This window comes from Paracoccidioides lutzii, assembly GCF_000150705.2.
Source record: "Paracoccidioides lutzii Pb01 unplaced genomic scaffold supercont2.29, whole genome shotgun sequence".
In the NCBI taxonomy this organism is placed as follows: domain Eukaryota; kingdom Fungi; phylum Ascomycota; class Eurotiomycetes; order Onygenales; family Ajellomycetaceae; genus Paracoccidioides; species Paracoccidioides lutzii.
Genome location: NW_015440975.1, coordinates 105,019 through 123,973, shown reverse-complemented (window position 1 = coordinate 123,973; position 18,955 = coordinate 105,019). Strand labels below are relative to the sequence as shown.

At 49.9% G+C, this 18,955-nt stretch overlaps 10 protein-coding genes across 10 annotated transcripts; 6 read left to right on the top strand and 4 right to left on the bottom strand.

The window, feature by feature from the left end:
* Nucleotides 1-397: 397 nt before the first annotated feature.
* PAAG_12495 (hypothetical protein) lies at nt 398-823 on the top strand (the record flags this gene model as incomplete). Its single annotated transcript, XM_015847975.1, has 2 exons — nt 398-467; nt 603-823. The coding sequence occupies 2 exons, from the start codon at nt 398-400 to the stop codon at nt 821-823; spliced, it is 291 nt and encodes a 96-aa protein (XP_015702407.1).
* A 3,004-nt stretch (nt 824-3,827) lies between these two features.
* On the top strand, nt 3,828-4,943 carry PAAG_08051 (hypothetical protein; the record flags this gene model as incomplete). Its single annotated transcript, XM_002789938.2, has 3 exons — nt 3,828-4,335; nt 4,529-4,621; nt 4,708-4,943. The coding sequence occupies 3 exons, from the start codon at nt 3,828-3,830 to the stop codon at nt 4,941-4,943; spliced, it is 837 nt and encodes a 278-aa protein (XP_002789984.1).
* Nucleotides 4,944-5,554: 611 nt separating this feature from the next.
* On the top strand, nt 5,555-6,751 carry PAAG_08050 (hypothetical protein; the record flags this gene model as incomplete). Its single annotated transcript, XM_015846408.1, has 1 exon — nt 5,555-6,751. The coding sequence occupies one exon, from the start codon at nt 5,555-5,557 to the stop codon at nt 6,749-6,751; it is 1,197 nt and encodes a 398-aa protein (XP_015700843.1).
* A 743-nt stretch (nt 6,752-7,494) lies between these two features.
* PAAG_08049 (YhhN domain-containing protein) lies at nt 7,495-8,475 on the bottom strand (the record flags this gene model as incomplete). Its single annotated transcript, XM_002789936.1, has 1 exon — nt 7,495-8,475. The coding sequence occupies one exon, from the start codon at nt 8,473-8,475 to the stop codon at nt 7,495-7,497; it is 981 nt and encodes a 326-aa protein (XP_002789982.1).
* A 168-nt stretch (nt 8,476-8,643) lies between these two features.
* PAAG_08048 (hypothetical protein) lies at nt 8,644-9,128 on the bottom strand (the record flags this gene model as incomplete). Its single annotated transcript, XM_015846407.1, has 3 exons — nt 8,644-8,709; nt 8,830-8,950; nt 9,091-9,128. 3 exons carry the CDS (start codon nt 9,126-9,128, stop codon nt 8,644-8,646), a joined length of 225 nt encoding a protein of 74 aa, XP_015700842.1.
* A 1,948-nt stretch (nt 9,129-11,076) lies between these two features.
* PAAG_08047 (hypothetical protein) lies at nt 11,077-11,618 on the bottom strand (the record flags this gene model as incomplete). The annotated part of the gene is made up of 2 exons (XM_002789934.2): nt 11,077-11,385; nt 11,445-11,618. 2 exons carry the CDS (start codon nt 11,616-11,618, stop codon nt 11,077-11,079), a joined length of 483 nt encoding a protein of 160 aa, XP_002789980.2.
* A 105-nt stretch (nt 11,619-11,723) lies between these two features.
* On the top strand, nt 11,724-14,110 carry PAAG_08046 (hypothetical protein; the record flags this gene model as incomplete). The annotated part of the gene is made up of 4 exons (XM_015846406.1): nt 11,724-11,765; nt 12,582-12,835; nt 12,928-13,521; nt 13,810-14,110. The coding sequence occupies 4 exons, from the start codon at nt 11,724-11,726 to the stop codon at nt 14,108-14,110; spliced, it is 1,191 nt and encodes a 396-aa protein (XP_015700841.1).
* Nucleotides 14,111-14,390: 280 nt separating this feature from the next.
* On the bottom strand, nt 14,391-15,090 carry PAAG_12494 (hypothetical protein; the record flags this gene model as incomplete). Its single annotated transcript, XM_015847974.1, has 2 exons — nt 14,391-14,685; nt 14,903-15,090. The coding sequence occupies 2 exons, from the start codon at nt 15,088-15,090 to the stop codon at nt 14,391-14,393; spliced, it is 483 nt and encodes a 160-aa protein (XP_015702406.1).
* Nucleotides 15,091-16,073: 983 nt separating this feature from the next.
* On the top strand, nt 16,074-17,651 carry PAAG_08045 (monooxygenase; the record flags this gene model as incomplete). The annotated part of the gene is made up of 1 exon (XM_002789932.1): nt 16,074-17,651. One exon carries the CDS (start codon nt 16,074-16,076, stop codon nt 17,649-17,651), a length of 1,578 nt encoding a protein of 525 aa, XP_002789978.1.
* A 367-nt stretch (nt 17,652-18,018) lies between these two features.
* Nucleotides 18,019-18,617, top strand: PAAG_12493 (hypothetical protein; the record flags this gene model as incomplete). The annotated part of the gene is made up of 2 exons (XM_015847973.1): nt 18,019-18,220; nt 18,295-18,617. 2 exons carry the CDS (start codon nt 18,019-18,021, stop codon nt 18,615-18,617), a joined length of 525 nt encoding a protein of 174 aa, XP_015702405.1.
* Nucleotides 18,618-18,955: the final 338 nt, after the last annotated feature.

Here is an 18,955-nt window from a genome sequence, read left to right as displayed (position 1 = left end):
TCGAAGGACTCACTACATTTCTCCACATTTGCGAGGATGGTTTTATTCAGTTGATAATTTCTTTCTTTCTTTTCTTTTTCTTTTTCTCTTCATTTTTCTTTTCTTCACTTGTGTTATATTAGACATATGTACATATATACGAACGTACTATGTAAATACTTCATTATATGGAGAAGTGTGCGTGTTGTGCATACAAAGGGACACGCATTATTACTATACAGAAACTTAAAAATATCTCAAGAAAAATATCTCCCCCAATTCTTACACAGAATGAAGAATTAATACAGAAAATACTTCGCTACCTATCAAGCATCCACCTGAGGTTCAGATATATAAAGTGTCTCTGACAAGAAAAAACACCCCCAGCTCACATCTCGCTACACCCCTGTCCCCTGCAATGCCCGAAAACCCTCTGGCCCTGAACATGCCACACCCAGCCCAGTCCCCAGTCCCCAGTCCCCAGATCCGTCAGCATCCAATACATTCATACAAAATCAGCCGGCCCCGGCGAATTAGCTAGGGCCCCCGGTATCTACCACCATGTAAGATGTAGGGATGCCCCTCCAAATCTTAATTGAACCTCATCTCACACCTGCATTTAGCCTTCAGCCCCCGGAGGGGCCCCTCAGCATCACCGCAGCGGGTCTTTCCAAACAGCCGCGTTTGGTACATGGGTGGGTTAGAGCTGCGCTGTCAGTTTGCTGGGTGGAAGTGGAAGTGGAGTTGCTTCTTCGTAATGGAACGAGGAATCCTTCGCGCCGCTGAGCTTGTCGACCATGCTCGTACAGCAGCGCAGCGCAGGGATGACATGCCAGTTTCCTAGCTCCGTCAACACACCTGGGCCGTGGGGCTTGTCCGTAGGATTATAGCACGCGATGAACTAACTGCGTCCGAGATGGTTGGCGCTGCCGGTTGCGCTGAGGGTGTAATCAAGAGGCCTTCTCTGCAGCGTGAGCTTTTTTGGCAGTGTGAGAGGGACCCCCTCGCTCCAGCCCCCTGGAATAGAGCAGGACGAGGAGTAAAGGAGAACGACCAAGGAGCCTCATGCCAATTATAGTCCAAGGCCTTTGAGATCATCTCCTTGAAATGCCCCATTTGTACTTTGGCTAAATGTCAATGTCTCTATGAGATGAGTTTTAAGCACCAGGAATGACATGCAGTATCGGCTGTGCACTTGACTACAGCAGCTGGCCGGAAAAAAAAAAAAAGAAAGAAAGAAAAAAGAAAGAAAAAAGAAAAAAGACTGCTGAAGCAAAAAGGTAGAAAGCGAAATGCAGATTTACGAGATGTTTAATAAGATCTTATTTGAGATTTCTGTTCGTACCACCCTTTGTTTATGTGGACGAGTCTGGTTGTGATAGAATGCACCGGCTTCAGAAAAACAGGGCCGGTCTCCTTTGACAAGCATACCAGCCCAAGTGACCAAATCCCAGCAAGATCAGTGGTATCAAGTATCTCCCGACATATGCTCAAGATATTGCATTGATCTTTACCATGTTTTCCTAGGCTCGAATGACTCATCCGTCTTCGGAGATGTGTACTGGGGTAACCGCTTCATCATTCTGAGAAACGGCCTGAACCTAAATCAGTTCTGGACAGTTCCTCCTCTCATCAGCACGGAGAGGGTAAAAATTGTGTGCTCCCAAGCCCGGGTCAAACTTGTGTATTTTACCACCGTACTAGTCAGATTTAAATCATATTGAGGAACTCTTCGCTGAGTCAAAGGCCTTTATCCCGCGGCGTTGACACTCCTATGAAGAAAGTCCGGAGCAAGGATTTGATTTCTTCCTTGAATGATATGTTGAAGTTGTGAATGCAAGGGGACAAAGTGCAGAAGAGCACTTTCGGCATGCAGGCCTGATTGTTGAGGTATAACTGACTGGGAGAGTAAGAGGGGGGAAACTCTGTTGTTCAGTCTCCGAGAGATGTTTTACTGTTGCAGAATTTAGCTTTCATATTTCACATTTGCAATGCATTCTCCGCAGTGGCTAAGAAATAGGCTAACCTAATCTGCCTGCTACCATATATACCGCAGTTCCTGACGGTTAATTGTATGACATGAGCATCACCAAGACAGCCTGTATAATTCAGGTACGCTGTCTAAGTAAAAGCTCCATCATTGCCATTTATACGCCCCAGTCTCGTAGCAATCAAGCCCGTCATAACATGTGGACGTTGGTGAATAATTCACGGTTTCGTACTTTTTCGTGGAAGGCTACGGGCCAGCTCTGGAGGACAAAGAATCCATTTCACTATGTTATAACCTGAAAACTTATCGTAAGGACATTCTAAGATTATAGAGACCCCTCAGTGCATACGTCAGTGTGGAGTATTGTTTAGACGGATCGCAGGTTGCCTGAACCACGCGCACTTGCCCGAACATAAAGGTCACTACTGTTGCCTAATGGAAAATCAGCGTTGTATAGCGGTGTAAAGAAGTAAACTTTGCCCTTGTCTGTGTTGAGCAAAGTAGCAGCTCAATTGCGGGTTTATCAGGTGACAATCGGCGGTCTTTTCGCTTGGATATTTATCCTGCAAAATAGGTCACTTTCAAAGATTGCCTATTTTCCCCTGCCAATAAGCCTGCAGTGGGGAATTTACACTATATATATATATATATATATAAAGAGAGAGAGACGCGCCTTTCCACGAGTTGAAAGACGAGAGAGGGGATAAGGGGAAGCAAAATGTACCGTCAATGGGCCCCTTAGCATGTCAACTTCGGTGGCATGTATCTGTGTCTCCAGGCGTCCCAACACACTTCATTCAGGGGGGCGGTAAAAAATGGAAGTGATCCCCATGATTTCACTCTATAGAAGGTATTTCTTGCTATTCTTGCCATTGGGGTCCAATGTTGAGTGATCCGGACGGTGTCAAAAGAGGCGAGGACCAAGAACACGGCGTTGGCTGTTGATGGCCAATCCTTCAGCCATCACGGAAAACAACGGATTACCAAACCTGCAGTAAAAAGGCTACCCAGGATATTCAGGACGAGTAGAGTTGAGAGAAAACTAGTACGAATTCTCTTCCTCTTGTTCCCTATGTGAGATGTCAACTCCCTCTATCGAGCTATCAATCGTTACCTCCGCCCTGTCCAACTGTCATCGACTGGAGGGCCCCAGGGATCCTCCCTGGTGTTCGGAGAGTTGATCCTCGGGGGAGCTCTGGATTGTGTTTTGCAAGAGCTGGAAGCTTTACAAAATCAGGCTTTTCAGTTGTGGCGGCTTTACAGACAACTTTCAAGCCTGCTGTTCTTTGCACAATGGCGGAAGGAGAACGTGTCAGGCCGATAGGACGGACCAGTACAGATTGAACCGCCCCGGCATTATATCACTGAACTCCTGCGCGTCTGAGAATGGCTCGTGCCTGATTAAGCTGCATAATGGTTCCTGCAGATGTAAACATCCTACTGTTGTGAAAGTGGCTCTAATCGTTTATCATTTTATACTTGCGATGGACCAGGGTAGAAAAGGGGGGCTTAAAGGAGGTGAAAAGGGGCAGTTCAAGTTCTAATGGGGGCTTATATAAGCCACCGACAAACCATGCAAAACCATCTCAAACGTTCACACACACACACCGCCGAATAAAATAGTAAACAGGTGGGTGCATGTTCGATTCCCCGTCGTTGCTTCGTCTCTCATCGGTCGGTCAGACGGGGGACTACCTACACAGCGTAGACACCACCTCAGCCCGTCAACCGCAGCACCAAGGGAAAAAAGAAGAGAAGCCGGCAGGCAGCAAGATCCAGCGGCCAGAGAATCTGAACTCTGTTTGCTTCTCTCCCTGCACTCTTCGCGCCGTGCCATTTGTTCAATCGCTAACCGACCATGCGTCCCCCACGATCACCACACTTGACACCTCTGTGCCTCCTCACCCTCCTCGCCCTCCTCGCCCTCCTAACCACCACCGCCTCCGCCTCCCTCCTAATAATCACAATCGCCCCCTCTCTTCTCCTCCCAAATCCCAACTCCCTCCCCGCCTCCACCCACGCAACCCTCACAACCCTCCTCACCCCAACAGACCCCGACGCCAACCCGACCCAGTCCCTCCTCCTAAAAGCGCCCCTTACCCGCAAATCGACCTTTGTCTTCGACAACCCCCGCGGAAAGGGGCCTCAGTCTTTCCTCCTCGATATTCGGTCGCGGGATTATGTGTTTGTGCCGTATCGGGTTGATGTTGATGGGGAGGGCGGGGTGGTAGGTGTTTGGGAGACGTATCGCGGGAATGCGTGGGAGAATCTGGGGCCGGAGAAGGTGGTGATTAGGGATGTGGATGTGGCGATCGTTGAGGCGAAGGTTGTGGGTGTTAGGGGATTTTATGAGGAGAGGGCTAAGTGTAAGTTTTTCTTTTTTTTTTCTTTTTCTTTTTCTTTTCTTTTTTTTTTTCCACATATTTATTTATTTACGGTTTCTTGGGTGAATTGAAGGGGGATTGGAAGAGCTTGAGAAGGTTTTGTCCTGAATTGAGGAATTTGCTTTTCAAGAATCGATGAATTACATGCTAACATGCTGATGAATCGTGATCACAGTCTCCCCGCTGAGCTTGTTTAAGAACCCAATGATTCTCCTCGTGGGCTTTGCCCTTGCCGTGACCATTGGAATGCCATATCTAATGGAGCGGAGTATGTTTTCCCTTTCCCCATTCCATGCTCAATTCCCTCTTTTGTTTCCACTCCCTCACCCGATGCAAAACGTTAACGTGCACTAGTGGACCCTGAAACCCGCGCCGAATTCGAGCGACACTCCCGCAAATCCGCACTTACCGGCGCAGCCAATGGCGCCGGAGCCGGGGCTGCACCTGGAGCTGCTGGATTCGATCTTGCTGGCTGGATGGCTGGGACGAGCCAGGGACCCATGGCCGCTCTGGATTCGACAGTGAGAGCTGGCGCGGGGGCTAGCGCAAGTGGGAGAGAGAGCGGAGCGGCGGAGCGAAGGAGGAGGTGAATTGTGTATGATATATGTATGTATCATACGCGTTGATTTTTTATCCATAAGACTAGATGTAGACTTGTCTGGATGGTCGTACTTTGATAGTCTTCACATGAAGATGGATCCTTAAACTGACGGGTTATCGAAAGCAGATGTGTTTTACTACGATTCTATTAATTTAGGACTTTCTTGAATACATAGGACTGGACCGCAAGGTCTCTCAGCATACGCCTTTCCATGCAATCCTCTTCATATTTATTTTCATACTTCTTCTGATTGTCTGCACAATGTGGCTGAGGCAACCTGAGCCGTAGCTATCATGACGTCATCCAAGGTCCCCGCCCGTCCGGAGGCCAATCGGTTCTAGCCCCTAATCCAATTGCTTATCCAGAAACTTAGAAAATGGCTCACGACGCCCACAGGCATTAGAGGATTTGTTTCTTTCTCAGTCTCAGTCGAATTGTTCGTTCACCACTTTCTTTAAAAAAATCAAATGAACAGGAAATATTAGAAGTTTTATTATTATAACAAGTCAATTACTTCTCTACAGCCCTCCTCCCCCCCCTGCTTTACACCATCGACATCGGAACTCTATATAGTCAGAAACAGAAAACAGAAACAGAAAGATGCCCTTCGCACCCCCTCCAGGGCCCCCACCACCCCGCGTTCCAGATGGCTGGAAAGCACAATTCGACGACCGGTATAAAGAATGGTATGTCAACCCACCCATCGATCCTCCCTTCCCATCCCAGATCGCTACCATCCTTCAAAAATGGAACATTCAAAAGACGCCAAAATGGGCGTATTCTGATATCCCCTCCTCTTTTAACAGGTTCTACGTAAACCTAAAGACAGGCATCTCACAATGGGAAGCACCACCAGTCCCCGATGCACACCCTTCTAACGGCGAGCCAACCTCAAAGGCGCAAGTCGCCGATCCACCTCCCCTTTATGCCCCGCCCGTTACTCAGACAGCTGCCACTGGCGAGGTTCAAAACAATCCCGCCACTGCAAACATGTCAGATCTCGGCTCAAATAATCCATTCAATCCCATGCGGACGGGAAGTTCTTACGGATCAGGACCGGGTTCAGGTACAAATGAAGCCGTGATGGGCGAGGACGCAAGGTTAGCCGCACGATTGCAGGCGGAAGAGAATGGGCAGGCAGGCATGATGGGACAGGGGAGTATCGACCGTGGTCAGATATCATCATCACTACCACCGCAGCCACAGCCACAGCCACAGTGTTTGCCACCTCCCCAGCCACTGATTGAGGAACGCCGCAAATCTCCCGGCGGCTTCTTGGGCAAACTGATGGGCAAAGCGTCGTCCAAGACTAATAATCAAGGCGGCGGCTTCAGCACTGCCCCGTATTATCCACCACCACAGCAGCCGCCGCAGCAGCCGCCGCAGCAACAGCAACAGCAACAATACCCACCAATGCCACAATACCAGCAGCAACCCTACCCGCAACAACAACAACAACAACAACAACAACAACAACAACAACAACAGTACGGCGGCTACTACGGGCCCCAACCCAACACGCCACCATCATACCCGCAATACACTCCCCAGCAGCAGCAACAACAGCAACAGCATCACAAACAGCATGGACGACCGCGCATTGGGCGGGGCGGTGCTGCGGCGCTAGGACTGGGCGGCGGATTGCTGGGTGGTGCGTTATTGTCGAAGGCGGTTGGGAGTTATGGAAGGCATGCGTATGAGGAGGGGCTGGCGGATGGGGCGGAGATGGATGACTATAGTGGCGATGATTTTGGGGGTGATGATTTTGGGGATGGTGATTTTGGGGGTGACTTTTAAAGAGGTTTTGGGTTGGATTTGTTTTTATAATTGGTGTTTTTGTGAGTATGTACACAGCGGGGCGTACGGAGTGGTGCATATGTGAGGGTTGTGTGTTGATGTTGGGTGTTGGAGGATTCCCGGCAAGCCACTTCTTTTGGCGGTTGATCTAATATCCTGTCTGGCAGAGAACATCTCTTGTCATATCTGCGCTCCCTACTCCCACCTCCTGTTCGTGTTCCTGGGTGCTTCAGAATAGCTTGTGTGATCCTTTGGCTTTAGTTATAGCATGTTTTGTTAACTGTTTTGAGAAAGGTAATTTTACTACGCATCTACCGTATCAGTTTGAGACCACGATGCTCTTCCTCCTTCACTACAAATCAAAAGCACCATGCCCTTTGCACAAAATTCCGCCTGCCGCAGTTACCCACGGTCTGCAAAAGCGGTATACCGAAATACGGAATGGAGATTCGTATCCCAAATACCCCCCATTGAGAAAACCCGCGTTGTGTTAAATCATGCTATACATGATGTGATGCTGACGTGTTGGTCAGTTGAAACGGAGCTCATTTCCCTCCATAAGAATTCCTCATATGCTTATTAACTATCCATTTAAGATATTTACATTGTATAGCTAACTATGCCCAGCAGGGGTGGAGGCAAATAATACAACCAACACATGGCACAAAAAGGCACAAAAGGCAACATTCCAATCCCCTCTCCATAACCACCCCCTCACAACTCTAAAAACCACAATCGTCCCCCTACACCGTCCCCGCAATCAGCATCTGCGCCCAAAAATACAACCCAAATCCCGCACTCGGCTTCAACCAACCAGGATGCCCCTCATCCCCTTTCCCAAACGCATCCCTCGCCACAAAGAGATCAGACGCAACAAACATCACTGCTCCAAGAAGTCGCTGGTGCGCTGGCGCAAACCCCCCAGCAGCAGCAGAAGTCGATGCGGCAACGGCCAACATGCCACTTATGATAGCCGAGTAGCCGAGCACGAGAGGACGCATGTCGTCTGCTATGGAGAGGTTGAGTAAATTGCAATTGGCCAAGCTGGAAGCGTGTTTCGATTTCGACTTCGACTTCGATTTGGTGTTTCTGGGCGGGTATATGACGCCTGTGATTTTGGCGAGGAGCATGGAGGCGCCGAAGGTGGCTGTGAAGATGGGCCAGGAGATTTGGGTCGAGGTGCTGCTGCGGTTCGTGGTGTTGTGCAGGAAGGCGAGGGCATATGAGATGTGAGCGGCGGCGAAGGCAGCGACGCCGGCTCGGAAGGACTTGGAGATTTTCCGCGGCGTTTCCTCTTCCTCTACTACTACTACTTCTTCTTCTTCTTCTTCTTCTTCTACTACCTCCTCTTCCGCTCGCTTGCTAGCACTACTATGCTTCCTGGCAGCATGCAAAACACCAAGATGCTTGTCATAATACGCGGTCCGCGTGGGAATGAGACAATAATCCCCGACGGCAGAGAAGACCAATCCCGCAGCAATGCGGAGGTGGTATGGGTTCCATTGCCTCAACTGGAACGGCGATGAAGGGGCTAGGTAATAGAGCGGGCCGGCCAGGAAGGCGGCGGAGGAGAGGAGTTTGAAGATGTAGCTTCCTGGGTAGAAGGAGAAGCGCTCTGAGAGGACGAGGAGGGGGAGCGAGATGTTCAGGAGGTGAGTGGACTGGGGTGGGGGGAGGGAGAGGGTCGAGAGGAAGGGCGGGAGGAGGGTCGAGAGGGTGGGCATTGTTGGAGGTTTGGTTTTTGGTTTCCTGATTTTTTTACGGCTATTGGGATAGCTAGTTGGTCTATTGGTGGGGGGAGATAAGAGATGCGGATCGGAAAAGGTTTTGTTTATTCAGTGAGAGAGTATAATTATCTCTTCATCTACTCCGTCCTTCATTCACATCAACCCCTAGTTGTGCCTGATGGTGGAGGCGGACAAGTAACCGCCTCGGCTAAATCCGCCGGAATAAAGCACCTGGAGAAGTGGAGAATAGGAGGGTCATGCTAGTTACCTAGTCAAAATAGCCATTGGCATATTGTCTGCTGATTATTTAAGACATAAAGGGTGCAGATAGTTCAACGGTTAGATATTTACCCCTTCATCGTCAGTTGATTGGAACTCGCTATTCCGCTCAAGTCCTGAATCAACCCTTGAGACAACGACGTCATTCCCGATAATTTTAGCAACTCTTCGGCCCGAAGCCTGTTTGCCGTAACTGGTTAACTGACCAGTTAGTTAACGACTGTGGAGAGGTTATACGTGGATGTCAGCACGCTGCCATCCTCATCCCATCCTTGCTGTCAATTAAGGCGCAATGTGAATTCTCGACGCTGATCTAATTACAGGCAGACATACCTTGCGTCCTTTCCGAGGAATCTAACAAGACTGCGCATCACTATCCTTGATAACTATTTAGTTAGGCTTGCAGTAGGGGACTCGGGAGGCGGTTTAACTCTAATTCGGAGGTCCCCAATTACCCCTGAAAGAACCATCGTTTGCCTCGTATCAGTGTCCCTGCCGCCATCTCCATCGGCCCGATAAATGTAAGTTGATTTCATGGGTGGAATTTTTAGTTTTTGATAAATATTCAGATGCTGTGCCAGCCAAGCTCGCTCGCTTACGCTAAATATCCACCTGGTAGTTAAAACGCCATAAAGCCGACGATTTGAATTTTTTTTTTTTTTTTTTTTTTTTTGTCGTCGGAACAAGAATCTGATACAGAACATGTTTCGGAAGTGATTTTTGTATGTAAACTGGCCGGCATATGACATATAAGAAAAATAGGGTAAAGTTGCATATTCCACTGTTATAAAAAAGCCGGGTGAAATCCGCATCGATAGAGATCCAATCAAGTGGTTTTTTTTTCTCTCTTTTTTTGCTCTTTCTTTCTTTTCTTCAAGATATATGAGATTCAATGCTATTCACGTTTCATATATAGCCTCACAACACCTTGGGTTGGTTCGTTCATTCATATATCATCAATCCCGGATTCCTGGAACCCAAAATCTCCAGGTTGTCTCAAGTCATCAACATGGAACGCAGTTCCAGAGTATCAGCTGCCTAAAAATTATATTGACGCCTTTTCATAGGCATCTTGCACGCCTCCGCAGATTTCTTGTCAGGAGCCGGCGAGGGGGTATCCTGCAAACTCTGCATGGCGCCGAGCATGCTGCTGTACTGATCAACCTCCACTGGACCCGTTCCACACCGGGACGCGTCTTTCTATTCGTGCTTTCATTACATTCTATGATGTAAATAACTAATAATTTCCCGGAATTTGGTAACCGAAAGATTATCCGCCGAATTATTTAGGAAACCCTGCTAATCTCTTCCTGCCCCTATTAATCCAGATGAGCTATCTGCAAAGGTCCACCCACCCCCGTGTTGCCGCCGGGTGACAGGTTCGGGTGCATGGCGTCGCGATCGAATTCTTCATGTAATACAACGTACCCTGCTCTATCCGTTCTCTCGTTCCGTTTGCATCAAAGCCAAATCGGATCAACCCTTGATCGTAATCCTCCCTTTTGATTATATAGTTATTCCAGCACCTGTTGCCAGCGAACTATCTTCTCTCACATCCATCATAATTTGTTAGCAATCCTGCATTCTGTTCCCGTGTTTTGCTTCCCATCCATCACATATGTCTGAGCTTTCGGACCATGATTGCGGAAATCATTTTCGCAAAGCATTAGCATCCTGTCCTCAAACTTTTGAAGTTTCTAATCTTTGGACAAGCTTCTCAAGACAGGGGTTGTGCAGTTCGCAGCTCAGCTGCAAACGCATCTTCAGCTCTCATGCCATGCCTTTTCTTCTTGGAAGTATTTGTCGAGACAGTTGGACAAAAGATTCTTAATCGAAGCCCGTCCAAAATCAACTATCATCGGGCTTTGACAGGTGTCATTCCGTAGAAAGTTCCGTGGTTTCAGCATCCCATGAAGAACTCCCTGTTGATGTGTTACCTGAAGGGTGCATACAATCATACTGGAGATTGATGGATTGATGCATTTGGTAATAGAATTTCCTCCCCAAATGAGGAAAAGCATGCAGTCATATATCCCTCCATTGTAGTAGAACGGGTATTTTGATTCAAGTTTGACAATGCCGAGGCAGACAGGCGCATGGATTCCCTGGATGGAGCGTAGCTTATTATATATCCCATATTCATGGAACAGGAAGCTGTACATTCGATTTCGTAGCTCCTTTGGCCACTAGGGTGAACCCGTGGGAGGAAAGTCGTACTTTTAAACAGTGCCCCATAGCTTCCAGCCTTATAGAGTGGACAAACAGTTTGCATCATATCCACGATCAGTGGCAGGCCGATTACGAACGAGGTCCAAGAAGTTAGAGGATGGGAAGATTCATCCCCTTGTGACCATGAAAGTTTGGGCATAACGGGTCAAGATATCCTCCGTCTCTCAGCCCAAGCTGGCATTTCTGAGAACAATATGGACGATCATTTATCCGTATTGGTCTGCGCTCGATGCTTTGTGGACCTTCACTACCCTGCCCTTGCGCTCGTTGTTCATTGCCTTGGCCTTTCGGCTGTGTCGATCGGGTGCCGGCTAACCCGGGGCAGGCAATAGATTGAATATTGGCGGGTGATGGACAGTCCGGCTTCTTGCGGCGATAATAAGCTGATGAGTGATCTTCCTGGCCTTTCGGCCGTTTGTTGGATGGGGGTTGTTCTAAGATGTCTGCATACTTCATACCCGGTAGCTTCCAGATCCCGAACGGCCCTCGAGATTACGCTGAGTTGGGAACGGAAATGGGAGTGCAGGCCCATCCTGCAACTCATCACTATGGTTCCGATAATTCTTCTTCTCCGAACGCATAATTCGACGCACGAAGCTCTGGCGGGATCGCTGTTCCATGTCCAGCCTCATCCATACGGTGGTCTATGGCAGTCAGAGCATGAAAGTTTGCAATTCATATAGACACTTCAGGAGATAGGGATATTAGCAATGAGTTGAAGGAAGGCTTGAGTCAACATGCCAAAGGAAACTCAACCAGCGTGGTATGGAGTTCAGGCCGTACCTGAAGACATTCCATAACTTCTTCACGCTGATTGGTATGTTATGATGGAAAAAAAAAAAAAAGGCTTTTGAGATAAATAGAAACTGTTAAGAAATTTTAGATTAAAACATGAAATAATCTGTTACAGGAGATGATTCAAGCATGGAGAGAGCAGATATCCTATTATATTAAGAGGTCATCCGCTGTAATGGTGGCAATGAGTATAAAGAAATCATCCAAAGAACAGCTGCAGTGAAGCTGGAAAGATCAGCATCTGAAGGAAAAGCTATCAAGACAACAAGAGGGATAGTGGCTCTAATAGATTCAGCAGTTATAACCACATCATATTGTCAAGTAAATTAATATTCTACTAGTTATCCTACATATATATTACTACGAAGAGAGATACACACACTGGTACAGCTAAGCTTACCAGCACAGAAAGGGCCTGCTGCGTAATTCAGCTGAAGTCCGTGAATCTCAATTTTTTGAATTGAAAGGGAGATTGATTATACCATTATACAGTGATCTGACCAGGTTTTATGGACGTTCTTCAACCGCGTTTGTCCTCCCATTATTAATGCAATGTGCAGCCTAACAAGTCATCCACTCAGACATATGTTGTATAACATCTCAGTCGACTGCTGTATAATATCTTCCCGCCCTGTGAATCAAATAAAAAAAACCAGCCCTTGAATAAAAAAAAAAAAATTATAGGAATCCCTTCGATCACCTCAATTTTCATATCCACCATCACACACATCATTATAAAACCCCAACCTCTCAAGAAAACAATGGCCCTTCACCCTTTCTCCACCTCCTCACCACCCTAGTCACCCTCTCCAACAACTCGGAAAACCCTCCTAGCCCTCCTAACTATCTTCTTCCTCCGACTCCTCTCCCACACCCTCTCCAGCCAAAATCCGGAACAGCTGGACCCGCCAACGCCCCTGGGACAAACTCCCCGCGAAACTCGTCCTGATAACAGGCGGCTGCAGCGGGATCGGGAAACAGATCATGCTCGATCTAGCCGCACGGGGTGTCACGGTTATTATCACCGATGTGAAGGAGCCGGACTTCGAGCTGCGTATGTGAAAGTCTATTATATCACCCGTATCAGTTTTAGCAATAGCAAGAGCGATAGCACATGCCCCATGCCCATGCACACCATATACACAGACTTACATACCGTGATAAACAAAAACCCAGCACAAACCGTAACCTTCCACTCCACAGACGTCACCAGCCCCTCATCCCTTCACTCGCTGCACACCCAAATCCTCTCAACCCACCAGCGGCCCCCAACCGTCCTAATCAACAACGCCGGCATCGGCCTCCCAAACTCAATACTCGCAACCCCCACCTCAACCATCCAGCAAACCTTCGCCGTAAACACAATCTCCCACTTCTGGACCGCGCGCGAGTTCCTCCCCCGCCCATGCTAAAGGCTAACCACGGACATATCATCACGGTCGCCAGCATGGCGTCGTTCCTCGGCCTGGGCGGGATGGCGCCTTACAGCTGTTCGAAGGCTAGTGCGATGGCGTTTCATGAGGCGTTGGGGCAGGAGGTTAAGTTGTGGTACAGGGCGGATAAGGTGAGGACGAGCATAGTGTTTCCGTATTGGGTGAGGACGGGGATGGTGAGGGGGTTGACGGGGAGGGGGGGAAGAGATGTAGGAGGGATGCCGGTTATGGACGTGGAGGAGGTGTCGGGGGCGGTGGTGAAGTTGGTTTTAGGGCAGAGGAGCGGACAGGTGATTTTACCGGAAGGGTATGGATGGTTGGGTTTGTTGAGGGGGTTACCGGTGTGGATGCAGGAGGGGGTGAGAGGGCGGGTGTCGAGGATGTTGAGAGAGGTGGAAGAGAGGAAGGGGCCGTAAAATTCATTGATAGATGCAAATCGGTAGATTGGGATTGCAGGTGAATAGGTAGATTGGAAGGAAAAAAAGAAAAAAAAAAAAAAAAAAAATCGTGTACATAAAACTACTCCAAAAACCTCTCTCAACCAAACCTTCAACTTCTTCCCTGTCTCCGTCTCCGTCTCCGTCTTGTCCCCCAGATGCAGATTGAAGATCGGCGCAACACGGCACTCCCTCTTTACCAACGAAACACTCCACATCCGGAAACCAGCCTACAATCGCATTAACAACGAAAAATCCGCAACCTCAAGCCCGCGGGCTCCACTCACCTTAAACCCTCCCACAAAACCCCCAACCCCCTGCTCCAAAACCTCTCTCTCCCCCGCCAACACCAGCATCCTCCCTCCCTTCCAGCACCCTCCCCGTCAACATTCCCGCCACAGCTGCCGTAAAATAATCACCCCTCCACTCCACGCCCTTAACACCCTCCCATTCGCCTAACAAACTCGTCCACGGCGACATCATAACCGCCCCACCCAAATCCACCCCCCAATCGCCACAGGTTAATCGCCGCATGCGGATGGGAGAGATGCGACAAGACGCCGCCAAGAAACACATAGCGCGGATCCTGAGGGGTCGTATCTTCATCCGCATCTGCATCCGTATCTGCAGCTATATTATTGTGTAGGATATACCGCAGACACTCAACCGCCTGCCGCAGTTGGGTCGGGTGGACGGCGTGCGGCGTCAGCAAGGACGTCGGCACGAAGATGGCGAGCGATTATTTGCGTCTTGCATGTCTCTGAGGAGGGAGGTTAGGAAGCGGAAGTAGGTCGGGGTTGGCGGGGGAGGGCGAAGCCGCGCCCCTTGCGTATATGTATATATACATAGAGGAGTTAGATGCGGTTCTGTATGCAAGTGTATTATGCGGAGGTTTTGATTCGGGATATGTCATAAGAGTCGCATCGTGATACCAGATCAGGACATATTTTGCATCCGGGTCTCCGATCCTGTAGCCACGGCGCCGTGGGTGAGGTGGGCGGACTGGATGGGCGGACTGGATGGGGCGGCCTTGTCTTTTTGGCGGAGGTTTTCATAGACTTTGTTGGTGGAATGGCATGATGAGTCTGGGAGATGTCGTATGAATACAATTTTCATGTATACATCGTGGCATAGCTTGCGATGGATCTGTTTGCATTCTTCGACGGCAATGCGTTCAATGCATGCATGCGTGTGCACTGCATGTCCTAAACGCAGGTCCATGCATGCATGTAAAGGCAACGTTCAACTCACTGCATCTGCAACGGCGACAACCTCGCCGTGGCCTTCCGCAGGATGGCATACCCGACATGCAGCGGGCGCGTTGTTGCGCGCTTCTCGCTGCGAAAGGGACACCCGTGAGCAGGGCAGGGATCAATGTCCAACTTCTGCCAGAGAGGGTGAGCTTGGTGCCTTTGCAGAATCGAGGTAGCCGTCGCCATTGTTCATGTGTCTGTCCCCTTTCCTGTGTATGGGTGTGTCTGTGTAAGGATCTGCACCTGCTGCTACAGCTTCTGCAACAGCCATACAGCCCAGCTATTAGTTAATGGCATAAATAGCAAAGCTGCAGCAGCTGGCTGAGGAAGAGACAGACAGACAGACAGACAACAAAACCACTTCGATCCAACTCAGCTCAACCTCGTTTCCTCGGGAATTCATCAGCTGAGTTTTCCCCGCCCATTTCATCTGAAATCGCGGCACTCTTGGCCCTGTTGTCGATGGGATAGTTAGTTAGGTTTAACTAAAAGCCTTAAATCCACGCATTCAACGCATAAACGCAGCTCTTTCACCTCGTAATTAGGGGCCTATCCATCCACCAGCGGTTCATCCGGCTTGGTCGAACCAAATAGCCTAGGTAAATAACGAGTTGAGCAATCACCGACCAAGGTAAAGGAGAACCCTACTTGGCCATGACTGGATCTCACCAACTGAGTTCCCTGGTTGACTGACCTCATCGTTTTTGCTGCGTATGCTTCTTGGGTTTCGTGCTGGCCCGATTCCCCGCCTCCTCACGATTCCCCTTTGGTCATGGATTGATTCATGGGCTTGTGGGCTGAACGGCATCCCGCGTCTCCGCACCCCGCAGCAGACGGGCGTCGCACCGAGGCTGCTGCGGGAGACCGGTTGCTCGCGCCAGACACAATGTAATTATAGTTATATATGCACATAGAACATCTGCACTGGTGGGGATCTGCTGTCCGTGGATGAACCCCATTGATCTATCTGGAGCGGTGCAGGTGGCAGAACAAAACATTTCATCGGTAACTCAACCTACTTAACTTACTGGGATCGCAAAGTGGAAAAAAGAACTCCGGGGTAGCTCCCATTTAACTAAAGTCATAACGTCAAACCAGCCGATTGATCCCTGTACCCCCAGAGCTGCAATCCTTGCTTATTTACGGTCTTCCCCCGGCGACCCCCGACGATGAGCGGCCACAGCGATCGCAATGCCCACCACGCTCACGTCAGAAACATTGACATAAATGCTTCCAATCCTTCTTACACCTGCGACATCCTCATCATCGGCGCCGGCATCTCGGGCATCAACACGGCGTACCGGCTCCAAACCTCCCTTCCAGATTACAGATATGTCATCCTCGAAGGCCGCGATGCCATCGGTGGCACCTGGGATCTCTTCAGATACCCGGGCATCCGCTCGGACTCGGACCTGCACACCTTCGGCTTCGCCTGGAATCCGTGGAACCAGGATAACCCAATTGCAGAGGGCCCCGCGCTGAGGGCGTACATGCGCGATACAATTAAGAAATTCGGCATTGATCAACAGATCCAATTTAAACACCAGGTGCAGAGCGCCAATTGGTCCACAACCAGCAATGCATGGACACTACAAGTCGACAACGAGGGAATGGCGAAGACATACACAGCGCGCTTCGTCGTCTTCGGCACAGGGTACTACAACTACAGCGAACCACTCGCCGCAGCCATTCCAGGCCTTGAGACCTTCACGGGCCACACAATACATCCCCAATTCTGGCCTGAGTCCCTCGACTACACGGGCAAGAAAATAGTAATCATCGGCAGCGGCGCAACAGCCATAACCCTCCTCCCCTCCGTCTCACAAAAGGCCGCACACACAACCATGCTCCAACGCAGCCCCTCCTACATCCTCACCATCCCCAACCGCAGCGGGCCCCCAAGCCTCCTCTCCCACCTCCTCCCAACATGGCTGTACCGCAAACTCCAACGCATATGCTTCATCCTCTTCTCCCGCACCCTGTATGGCTTCTGCCAGCGCTTCCCCCGCCTCGCCCGCTACCTGCTCCGCCGCTCCGTCTCCGCCCAGCTGCCCAAACACATCCCGCACGACCCGCACTTCAACCCGAGATACAACCCCTGGGACCAGCGGCTGTGCATCACGCCAGACGGCGATTTCTTCCAGTGCCTCCGCGAGGGAAAAGCGGATGTGAAGACCGATACGATTAAGCGCGTCACGGCGCACGGGATCGAGTTGGACTCCGGCGAGTTTCTGGCGGCGGACATCATCGTTACGGCGACGGGGCTGAAACTGCGGATCGCCGGTGGTATCAGCATCGCCATCGACGGCGCAGCGAAGCCGGTCCACTTGCCCAGCAAGTTCCTCTGGAACGGGGTTATGCTGCAAGACATCCCCAACGCGTGCTTCGTGATTGGCTACGCGCATGCCTCGTGGACACTGGGCGCGGACGCGGCGGCCATTTTCATCGTGCGGCTGCTGAAGTATATGGCTGCGCGCGGTCTTGTGGCTGCTGTGCCGCGGATGGAAGAGAGGGAGGAGGCGCGGTTGGAGACCAGGTCGTTGTTGAGTTTGAACTCGAATTATGTGAAGAGGTCGGAAGGGGAGGTGCCGATGGCGGCGAATAGGAGGCCGTGGCTGCCGAAGGGGGATTATTTGGGCGATTACTGGTTTGCGAGGTGGGGGAGTTTGGGGAGGGGTTTGGAGGTTGTGAAGGGGCGGGAGGGGGAGGGGTGGCGGTTGGTGGAGGCGATGAAGAAGCGGGTGTAGAGGGGTTAAGTCGCTGGTGTAACTAAAGATCGATATTTGATTTATTTTTTATTTTTCATTTCATTTTATTTTTTATTTATTTATTTTTGTATGTAGAAAATGCTGCAGCTGTATTCAATAGCACATCTATAGTAGTGATGCCATATAAACTTTTGTTACTCCCCAGCTTCGAGAAAATAAACTGTACATCTCCCGTGTAGGTGTTATGGATCTACACATGTATATGGAGGTGTAGGTGAAAATACTGCAGGCTCAGCAGTGGTGACAGGGTTGCCCTTTTTCCTTTGGTCCTATGTTGCTATCCTGGTCGAATGAGCCTGTTGTTCGTTCTCTTCCAAACTAACAACTAACAACTACCCATGTCAATATGACGCTGCCCCGGTTAGTCAGTACCCAACCCCCACCACACCATTCAAACAAGAGGATATTGGATATCGACAACATTGTATCGCTGTGGGCTCTTGCATCCAATCTAGCCCCGACTCAACCCATTGGCTGTGTGCGCAACTTGTGGCCGCCGGCGGATTTGGCAAGTCGGGCATGCCTTCAAAAAGCAGTGCAGTGTTCCCGTGCGCAGAATTTCCCATCAACTTCTGGAAGGAAACGAGCTTGGGTGTTCAGCTGGAAACTGGGATATAACTAGCCATCGACATTGAACATTCCTATCAACGCATCAACATTGGGTTCTGGATTACGTTAGCCAGCTTTCAGTTGCACGTTGATGTGGCAGCGCTTCTTCTAAAATGCGCTGTCCGTAGAATTGGGTGTCACTGGGAGACCATTTTCATACACAACAAGCTCTCTGTGGTCCCGGCCTGCATGCTGCCCTCGCCCTCTTGCGCACCCCATCCGTCGCTTCTTCGGGTTTGGCACGTCCTTGGCCTGGCCGCTCTGAGTTACATCATCGACGCGCTTCGGAAATCTATACAAGGTCGCTCCTCAGCCGCATCCATGACCGTGCTGTAGGTCTGTTAACGATGTGAGTGACAACTCATGAAGAAGGGTCACTGTCTCCAGCCTCCGAACGGGACCTCGACTCAATCCTTTGTGGTAGACGTGCTGGGTCTTCACGAAGCTTCCAGCATGATATTCAACGGTACAATGTTCTTTTGGGTCACCACTATGGCTACTAGTGTGGAAGTTGCAGCTTGGCGACCATTAGCGAAGCCAGCGTACAACGGGGATAGCTTATCCTTAATGTTAGTTACATGACAAACAGCTATGTCATAGATCTTTCCGTCCTTCCCCAGCAAATTGTTCCGGTGGTGTTCTCGCACCAGCTCCTCGATCTCGGTCCCCACGTT